The sequence below is a fragment of the Solea solea genome, chromosome 6 (genome assembly GCF_958295425.1).
Source record: "Solea solea chromosome 6, fSolSol10.1, whole genome shotgun sequence".
Lineage (NCBI taxonomy): Eukaryota > Metazoa > Chordata > Actinopteri > Pleuronectiformes > Soleidae > Solea > Solea solea.
Window position 1 is genome coordinate 19,124,828 of NC_081139.1, and position 10,162 is coordinate 19,134,989.

Here is a 10,162-nt window from a genome sequence, read left to right on the forward strand (position 1 = left end):
TGTCTCCATGTGGTCGTTATTCACGTCTTCCTCTGTGTTGTCTCTGTGTCTCTGTGTGTGCTCATGCTTCAGGTGGACTAATTCTGGTAGCACATCCAGCAAGTAAGTGCTTGTGTCTCTGTCTGTTTTTCCTGCCTAGATGTGATCACGACGTATGCATCGTGCTACAGTGCATGGCACTTACAATGATTGTGTATATAATGATTAGGCAGTCATGAGGGTTCCCATGGGTCCTTGAAATCCTTGAAAGGTTTTGAAAATCCGCATAAATAGACTTTATGGAAAGTGCTTGAATTTTGTGCAAAAAAGATACTGTGGACACTGTGTCTCTGCTGTTGACGCGAGATTCCTCGCAGAACAATGAGCGAGTAACATTAAGCAAGAGAGCAGGGCTGTAATGTTGTTAAATACTAAATTCACGTATCTGTACTTTACTTTATTTGTATTTCTAGCAACTTTTACTTTTACTCTACTACATTTCCTCTAACTATCTTTGTTTCTCATCGCTACCAAATAAAATCAAAAGAAGAAGAGTTGGTAATGGTCTTGATGAGTCTTTACACTTTAGTTTTGCCATTCACACGCTGCAACATGGGGTTAAGTGTCTTGCTCAAGGACACATATAGACGAGCAGAGCCTGGAACTAAACCCACAACCTTCTAGTTGAAAGACAACTCACCCAACCACTGACCTACCATGGCTAAATCCTAACTCCTCACTTTTTTAATACTTTTACCTCTAAAACTTGAGTACATTTTATATCAGAAAATGTATTTTGATACTTAAGTACAGTAAATGTCATATACTTTAAGACTTTTACTTAAGTAATATTAAAAAAACCTTCTACCAAAGTCATTTTCTGGTAAGATACTTATGCTTTTACGCAAGTATCCCTTTTGGGTACTTTATACAAGACTGCAAGAGAGAGCAAATGATGTGATGCGTGGGAAATGCAAATTCCAAGATCTCTGGCTCACCAAAGAAAATGAGAAAGACTGGTTTGTCCAAGATCCCAAGGACAATTGTCCAGATGCAGAGTGTGCTGTGAATCAATAAAAGTGGACATCACGGGCGAATCAGCTCTTACAAGTTGCCCTCCCATCTTAAACTCTGTCAACACATTCAGTCCTTGAATTTGAAGGACATCAAAACAACATTTGCAGCAATACATTAAAATAGCAGTTTCTTTCAGATATATACTGTAGATGTATTTAATTGATCTTAAAAAAATGAGACATTGTTGTCACTTACAGTATCTGCTTTTCTCCACAGGATGTTTGGTTTTGTGGCCCGGCGGGCGGGCAGTGCTACAGAAAACGTGTGTCACCTGTTTGCAGAGATGGACCCAGACCAGCCGGCGGTGGCCATCGTCAATTTCATCAACAAAGTCATGCTGGGACCACAGCTACGTAGATGAGAGTGCGGACACTTTTGAAAACTTGACATTCTGGGATGTGGGAGAGATCATCCATCCATCCATCTATCTTCTACTGCTTTATCCTCCACGTGAGGGTGGGGGGGTTGCTGGTGCCAGTCCCAGCTGACATAGGGCAAAAGGCGGGGCACACAGGTCTCCAGTCCATCACAGGGACATATATAGACAAATAAAAACATTCACCCCCACACTCACACCTACAGTCAATTTAGAGTTTCCAAATAGTCTAATCCCTAAATCTGCATGTTTTTGGACTGTGGGAGGAAACCGGAGAACCCGGTGAAAAGACAGAGATAATGATGAGTGTATTTTAGGTGTGTGTGTGTTTGTCTGTGCATGTGCATTGTCTGTGCATGTGTTTGTGTGCTTCTGACACATCACTGCTCCATATTGTGTACAGTGTATGTCATTTTACTGAGCAAACAGTGACAGAGATTTAATTTGAAAAACCAAAGTCTGACCTTATTTTGGTGGTATGTGCCAAATGAAATTCAAAGAGGTTGTAAACGTTTACATGACGCACAACAAACTTTAGAAAATGCACGACAATCAATTAACCACAGTCTCGTTTATATGAAGCTGAGGCGACGATGGTTCAGAGGGTCTTTCAACAGTGTTTTCAGAATGTGCCATTTTTGAAAGGTCCAGTGTAGTGACATCTAATGGTGAGATTGCAATGAATGGAGGTGTCGTCTGCTGACTCCTCCTTTTCCCATGCATACCAGGGAACTATGGTGGCCTTCACATACCAAAAAGGATGTGTTTCTTCTTAGTTTGGCTGTTAAGCAAGGCCCCTGCCTTAATCACATGCACAATTACACTCCAGACAATTTCTATTTTAAAGCAATTATACACATATACATACATTCTTATGAGTAGTATATTCAATTACTGGCCCCCTTAATGTTACGCACTGGACCTTTAAGATGAAGGTTGGGGTCATTTTGGGTGCGAAAGGGTCAAGTAAGTGATTTAATGGAGAGAGGTTGGGTATTTGGAATATATATAAGAAGAAAGTGTGAACTGAAGCTGTACTTTCACAAGTATTTTTGTATTTTTTGTGAAGCTATAACCACAGATGCAGTATTATGCAAAAAGCTACCTACGACTTAAAACTGAGCGATCAAGGAGTATTACTAATTAGAAAGGAAAATGAAGGAAGGTTGGCCTTAAATCGGAAATTTAAAAGATATGGACACAACTTTATTTACACTTTTGTTTAATATTAAAAAGCCATGGTATCGGAGGGCATTTTTATCACTATGTTTTTGTTGATTGATATTTGTGTTTTCTATAAACAAAGACAGTATTTAGATAATTGTGGCACGATTGTTTTTTGTTTGTTTTTTAATACTGGATTTTTATGTATAAGAAGTAATATATTTTAGACCTGTGATGTGTTTGAAAGAAAACAATCCAGGTCATGTCACATTTGACCAGACGATTGAGGCAATAAAATCAAATGGGACACAACAAGTGTACATTTCATCATTAGAATGCCATTTACGCTTACCCAAAACAGCTAGTTTTACGTTTAGCACATTCATATTAATGAAACCAGTTCTCATTCAGAGTTCTATTTGTTATTTGTTCACAGCTCCAAAAGATTCATTGTAGTGGCAAACGTCACCCAAAGTCGTTAGCTGTAGGCATGGTTCCTATCCACAGCAACTGTTTCAATTTCTTCAATCAACAAGGCAAGGAAGAGTCATGTAAAGGGGTTTGCACATTTATTTCCACTTGCTGTATATCCAAGTTACATTTCCATCCACAAATATACAAGCCTCTCTCAGATCAACAACACGTAGAAATATTCCCTTGATGTTCAAGGTTGTGAATGATGTTTTATAGATTTAACAGTAACATAAAGGTAGCCTAGCACAGCTTCTAACTGACACATTCCTAGAGGCAAATGACTAGATATGTTCTGGTATATCTACCTATCCCTCTATCTATCATAGCTATCAAATGTATCAAGGGTCCACAGGAGCCCTTATCTACAATACCGGGTTCCTTTCCTTATAAGAGGGCACCACACCACTTCAATGTCTAACTGAGCAAGCAGGCTTTTTATTTTGAAGGAATAAATGAACATGAATGTAGGAGCCAGTATTGTGTTAATTTAGTTTAAAATGATTACTGAAGGATTACTTGTTACATTGTATATGAACCAGTTTGAATTACTTTGTTGTCAATGGACATTTGAAATAAGATGAACTGGTGACAAGCATAGAAACCAGAACGAAGCCATGACATGACCATCGTTCATGTCGCCGCCTGATGACGCTGCGATTCACTGTCATGTCGTAAAGGTACGTTTCCCAATTTCGACTGCTACAACGTAAACATATGTCCTTTAAAGTTACAGTCGTTCGAGGAATCCGCAAACAAAAAGGATGAGGTCCCGCCGAGATTTGAACTCGGATCGCTGGATTCAAAGTCCAGAGTGCTAACCATTACACCACGGGACCATGTGCTTTACCGCTGTCGTTGTTGTGATATTATACCGCTTAGCACGGACACAATTCCCTGTAAATTTCGTGTTATTTTTGGTGTTTATTGTTACACCAACCGACGTAACTGTGTCGAATCACATTAAATCAATAACAGCTACAAACCTATTGGGTTAAATCAACCAGTTTTTATGTAGTTATCGAACTACAGCTAGCCTAGCTTAGCCGAGCTAACTCTAACGGGAGATCGCTCGCTCGTTGCTGTACGTTTTCGAAAAATGAGCTGTTTTCTCTGTCATCACAGACCTGCAAAACAAAGATAAACAGTCAGAAAAACGGAATGAAGAATGGTATAGATAATAATTATAATAGAAAAATAATATATTTATTTTAGGTGCCTTTCAGAGCACACTGCAGGCTGAGTTAATAAAAAAATTGTGTTTTTATAACATTTATAAATTATAATAGATGAAAAGATGTATACAGAGCACATTTCGTAGGTAAATGTGATATTTAAGTTCCTTTATTGATTAAATAAGTATCTCAGATTAAATTCATATTCCTGTCCTTACGGTGACACACAGAGAAGGTGTTTCCCAAAAGATTTATGCTGCTTTTGAAAGATGACTCAGATGTAGCTCAATTCAAAAAGATATTACGTGAAAATGTTGTGAACACCTAATGTTGTTTTAAATAGGTGAACCAGATATATACGACATATTACGAGCAGCTACTGTGTGTGTTTAATAAATTAATCACAACTGCAGGAAAAGGACGTGTAATTTGTGCCATATTTAATCGATTGCATTTCTTTAGGTTTGAATTCAAAATGCTTTCTAAATCTCAAAAGATCTGGAAGGTATGAGCATAAGATTAGAACACTAATTTAATTAATATATTAGATATAATATCACAATAACAATTAAATATTCATGATGCTATTTTTACAGACATTTAAAGTAAACTTGTTTATTGACGAAAATTATTTGCAAAAAAACCAATACATTTTATCAGTTTCAACATACAATATCTTGTATTTGAAGTGTATTCAATTGAATATAGGTCGAAAAGGATTTGCATATCATTGTATTCTGTCTTTATTCACACTTTACACAAAGTTCTGAACTTCAATGGAATTGGGGTGTGGTATGAAATTGATTGGGGGGGCTGCATGTGGCCCTCAGGCTACAGGTTTGACACTTGGCTAAATCAATACATTTCTCTTGGTATCATTCGTACCTTGTGTACGGCACATGTCTGTACGTACTGTATAGTGTTCACTGGAAGACAGATTCAGGGCTCTGTGCAGCAATATTACAAAAGTAGCACATGTGTTGTACCTCATCCTACCAGAAGAGGGAAGTAGGGAAAGTTTAATTGGGCCATGCTGGTGTTTTTCTCATGTGGACCTGCAAATCTTCACAGTGCAGCTCCCATGAAGAAGCACCCAGGGGAAGAATTGAGAAACATGGTGTGAGACGTTCAGGATTTCTGATCACTGTCAGTCTCACTTGATCGTTCTGTGTGAGAGCTGTTCATGTGTCAAATAATAATAATATGTTATTTTTGTGCTTTACTACATCTTAAGAACAGCAGCAGCAGGAGTGCTGGAACAGTGTCCGCCCCCGTCTTTGACTTTCTGCTGAGCGATTATACAAAGAAACATAACCCTTGGTCTCTTTAGAAAACATTTGAAAAAAGACAGAGGAATTCCAACAATGCTCAATATTTGCAGCCACATCAAACTCTGAAGTCAAGTTACTGTTTGTTATTTGAGTAAAAGCCCACATACTAGTCAAGCCATAGGTCGGATATAGGATATTTGGACTTTTTGTTTTTGTTTGTTTATATGCATCATTTCATTCAGTAAAATAGATTTCAATTCATCTGTCTATGTAAATAAAACACACATCTTTATTTGTGCAAAATATCATATACATGTATTATTTGATGCACTTACAATAATAACTTTAATATTACTTAGATTATATACAAATTATGTTTTGCATAGCAGGAGAAAGCAGTTTTACTGAATTCTGAGTTCTTTCTGGGAACAAATGAAGGTCGTGAGTGAGTGACATTTGGATGCTGGCTTTGAATATAAAACTCCAGTAATGTTTTCTGGAGAGTTAGTTTAGGGTTGGGGGTCGCGTGTGGTCCGGCAGGACTTTTGTGGGCCTCCTTTTCCAGCGCCCCCCCTGTGGTAAAATGTCCTTTAATTGCCTGTGAGAAAGTCTGCTGTTTAGATCACCTGCTGCACAGCTTTACAGTCCAGGGTGGTGCAGCTTGGACACCACACGGTGATGCAGCTGCTACACATACTCTGGATGCAGCACATGTGAATGGAGCTGAGGATCTGTGGACTCGTGCTGATGTTCTGTGTTAACATTACCCCCGACTGCTGACCCAAAGGAACTCCAAACTGCTCAACACTCCAGTTAAGGCGTATTGATGGGTTTCAGAGTGTTTCCACCTCATCACCTGCTTCCTTAAGTCCACCAGCAGTCACAGAGTTGTCCTCAGAACAGTGTATTGATTGTTTTTTCTTTTCTTTTCTTTTTTTAATAATTAGAGTCACCTTATCTCTCGCCTCATCTTAATCTAATGTCACTATACCAGTGTGTGTGAAGTAGAAGAGGAGGATGATGAAAGAGCAAATTATCTTATTGGAATAAATCTGCCTCCCCCATTTTTTGTTCTGTAATGTTTTTGTGTTTACTTTAGAGTATTAGATAGATAGCTAGCTAGCTAGATAGATAGATAGATGTTTAAAAGTTATACACTACAGTTTTAAGAAACATGACATTTTATGCATGTGTTTGAATTAAATAACTACAAATATATCTATCATCATTGCTTCAGGAATCAGGCCGCTGCCAAAAGCAAGAATTTTTCCTTTGTCTTGCATGAAAATTGAGCGAGCGAGTGTGGTGACAGTTGACGTGTCATTCTCAAACTGATGAAAGCGCCTCCACGCTGTGCCACAGTTATGTGTGTGTGTGTGTGTGTGATCCAGCTACTGGCATCGGTTTGTGCCTGCATTACTGAGAATAACTGTGACATTAAGGCATGGTGGTCTGCCTGTCAGTAAAGTACAGGGTTCGCAGGTTTGTACGTGGTTGTGCTCAGACTAAGGATGATGGATTAAGAATGAATATCAACCGTATCATGGGGATTAAGGTGAAGTTATCCCCACTTGATCTATTTACTCTATGCAATATGCAGAGAATCAACACGGCCCAGAGGAGGCTAAGTCTGTGTAGGTCTTTGACCAGCAGCCAATGAAGGCATCTCCCGATGAGAGATGTGTGAGGAAGAGGGTCGAAGTGCCTCCAGCAGATATCCTTGGATTCTTAAGAACAACAGGAATGTGTGTTGTATAAGAGTGAAACATTACAAAGTGGAGCAGGCCGAGTTAGTGTGCGTGCATTAGGACGTCTGCCAGAGTCTGGTTAGTGTTTGGCTCTGTGCTTGTTCTCAGACTGACAGAAATGCCCCTCAGTTAATGTGTGTTATTTACTAGTAATGATTGCCTTCTATTTAGCAGCACTCATTACACAATTTATCACAATACTAACGTTCTAGTCTCTTCTGTGAGCCAAACTAACACTATCCATCATGTGTGCCATCACAAAACACAGTCATCCATGTGCAATGTATAATCTGCTGTTATTGTGAATAATTGTGCTCTTATAACAACAAACTGCCTCTTGATTCACTTTCATTCTATTATTATTATTATTATTGTTATACAGTATTTCTGCATTGTGGATCAAATTTCTTGTACTTAAATGTTTATCCATTTTATGTGTTGCTAATAATATGTTTTTGACAATTTCATTCCATATGTTTTGTTTTATTTATGTTTCATTTCTACAAGAGGATTCCATTCGGGGGGGCGCTAAACCAGCTGCCACGAACAATAGAGAGAGAGTCACATAAAATAAAGATATGGTTTTTAATCCCTGAATATAGAAAAAACTAAATTTATTATACTCTCAAGCCACCAAGTTAAAAACCAAGTCGTAATAATGCTTAACAATTTTCAAATAGAAAGAGTAAATAATATTCAAACCAAAATAGCTAAAGCAATTGCTATATTACATAAATTCAGATATACGTTAAATAAAAAGAGCCTATTTGTTATATATTGTTCTCTCGAAATGCCTTATATAACTTACTGTATGGAAGCTAGGGGAAAACACCTGTAAAACTAACACAAAGCCATTTTTTATTTTGCAAAAAAGGCTGATAAGAATCATCACCAACTCGACTTATAGTGAACCAAGTAATTCATTATTCCTAAACCTACAGACATTCAAAATTTAGTTAGTTAGGAGTGTGGATTATTATCTGTGGATCAGCTGCACAGAGGAACTCAAATTATGTATATCACTATTTGAGCTAAAAACAACAACAACATTTAAGAGTCTGACTATTAATGCATATATGGAGATTTTGTTTTCTGACAGGTAACATTAGCTCAGGTAAGCGAAATAAATTTGAGCTTCAGCCAACATGTCTTCAGTCTATTTCTTTTGTGCAGAATGCTACTATTTAATTTATAAGAAAGTGAGTCAACACAAATGTACCTGCTTTTATTAGTGAATTATACCTGTGACCAAAAACTAAACATGTCTTATGTGTGGTATAATGCAGCATCCTGGACCTGTGTTCAACTTTACAATCATGTTATTGCTTGGATGTGTTTTGTTGTCGCCGTGTGCTGTAAAAAACACAGTATAAAATCAAGTTTGGTTGTCCCCGAGGCAATTGTCGGTACAAGAGCCGTTATTCAAGTTATTTATATTTGTTCACCAATGCTGTGAATACTAATTCACGTCATTCTTGTGGGTCAACTATTTCCACTCTCCTTGTTTCCAAACAGCGAGCCAGCTCACTGTGAAGGGCCGGAGCATCTGAGGACACAAAATGGCTGGACCGGCATACATGGCTGACATGGGTGTTGTGGAGCCAAATAAATCCCTGTTAGCAGAACAGCTTGATCCAGTGCAAGTGCCAGACTTGGAGAGCGCCCAAGCCACAGGACAAGGATCAACTCTCCGTGAGCACACACCTCACACCCACACACTTTACTACCCGTTACTGTACATGAATCAACAGTTAATAAGATTACGACACACGTCTGAGCTGCTTAAGGGCTCGGGATATGCTAATTCAGAAGTCAAGACAGAAAATAAACACCTGGACATAAACAGGTCTGTGGCAGACAAACAACAGTTTTCACACGTGTGCCTATTTGTTGAGTGGTGTGTGTAATCTTTACAGACATTATGTACGGCTGTCTAATGTGGAAAAGACCTGGAATATTTCGGGAATGTTTGTTGTTTTAGAGGCAAGGCGGCGCTGGGAGGGGATTCTGAAAGCAGAGCAGCAGCAGCAGAGTGGAGGCCACACAGTAGCTCCCACACTGAGCTGAGGATGAATAAGATGTGAGAAAGCAAATTTTTCCCACATTTAAACCGACCATCCCGCTCGACCATATGTGCCGTGACAGCCACAGGCAGAGTCAACTGTGTTTTCAGCCTGTGTCTCTTTACCTCTGCCTTGTCTGTTTCTGAGCAGCATAACTCAAAAGTAAAGTTGGATGTAGGTCATGGCCCGAGGAAGACATCATTTGATTTTGGTGGTTACACCAAAATATATATGGATATTCTATATATGTGGAGAATTAACTCTAAATCTAAAACTGTCTGTAGTGCAATCATGTAATAGTACACCATAAAGGTCTATTTCACTGTAGTTTGATCATAACCAGATCTCGAACTTCAGTAACACTGTCGGAAAATGTGCAGCCTTGGCAGAGGTTTAGGCGCTCCCTCGTTTGTTTGTGATATTGCTCATAATTTGTTTTTAAAACTGTGTTGCACTGTTGATTTTCAGTTTGATGTATTCATGCTGAAGTAGAAAAAGTACGGATTTTTTTCCTGAAAAAAACTTTTGTGGTTGCATTCTAACGTAGAGGTCAAGAAAAAAATAATTTATCATTTGCAAAAACAACAAATCCAACTGTGGCTTAAGACACATTTATATCAATGTTTGACATAGATAGATAGATAGATAGATAGATAGATAGATAGATAGATAGTGTTTTCTTAAAAGTAGCTTTTGGCACTCCAGAGCCACCCTACCTTTTGTAATGTGCACATTTTTACCTTCAGTTTTCAGCTTGCAGCAAGGTTAAAGGACTGTTAAGTAGGAAGAGGATACATGGGACCGGATGGGGCCCTCCTCTCTTTCCCCTCTCCCCTTC

General features: G+C 38.5%; 1 protein-coding gene and 1 non-coding gene across 5 annotated transcripts in view; one reads left to right on the forward strand and one right to left on the reverse strand.

The window, feature by feature from the left end:
- LOC131460960 (tensin-2-like) overlaps window positions 1-2,902 on the forward strand; it is a 35,810-nt gene extending 32,908 nt beyond the window's left edge. For 3 of the 4 annotated variants that reach the window (XM_058631898.1, XM_058631899.1, XM_058631901.1), the window contains 2 exons: window positions 73-102; window positions 1,273-2,902. In XM_058631898.1, the coding sequence (XP_058487881.1) occupies window positions 73-102; window positions 1,273-1,417 (175 nt within the window). In that variant the 3' untranslated portion in view covers window positions 1,418-2,902. The remainder of the gene's footprint in view (window positions 1-72; window positions 103-1,272) is intronic. The other variant, XM_058631900.1, reaches the window with a different exon arrangement.
- Window positions 2,903-3,834: 932 nt separating this feature from the next.
- trnaq-uug (transfer RNA glutamine (anticodon UUG)) lies at window positions 3,835-3,906 on the reverse strand. Its single transcript has one exon. It is a non-coding gene; the product is annotated as a tRNA-Gln (tRNA).
- Window positions 3,907-10,162: the final 6,256 nt, after the last annotated feature.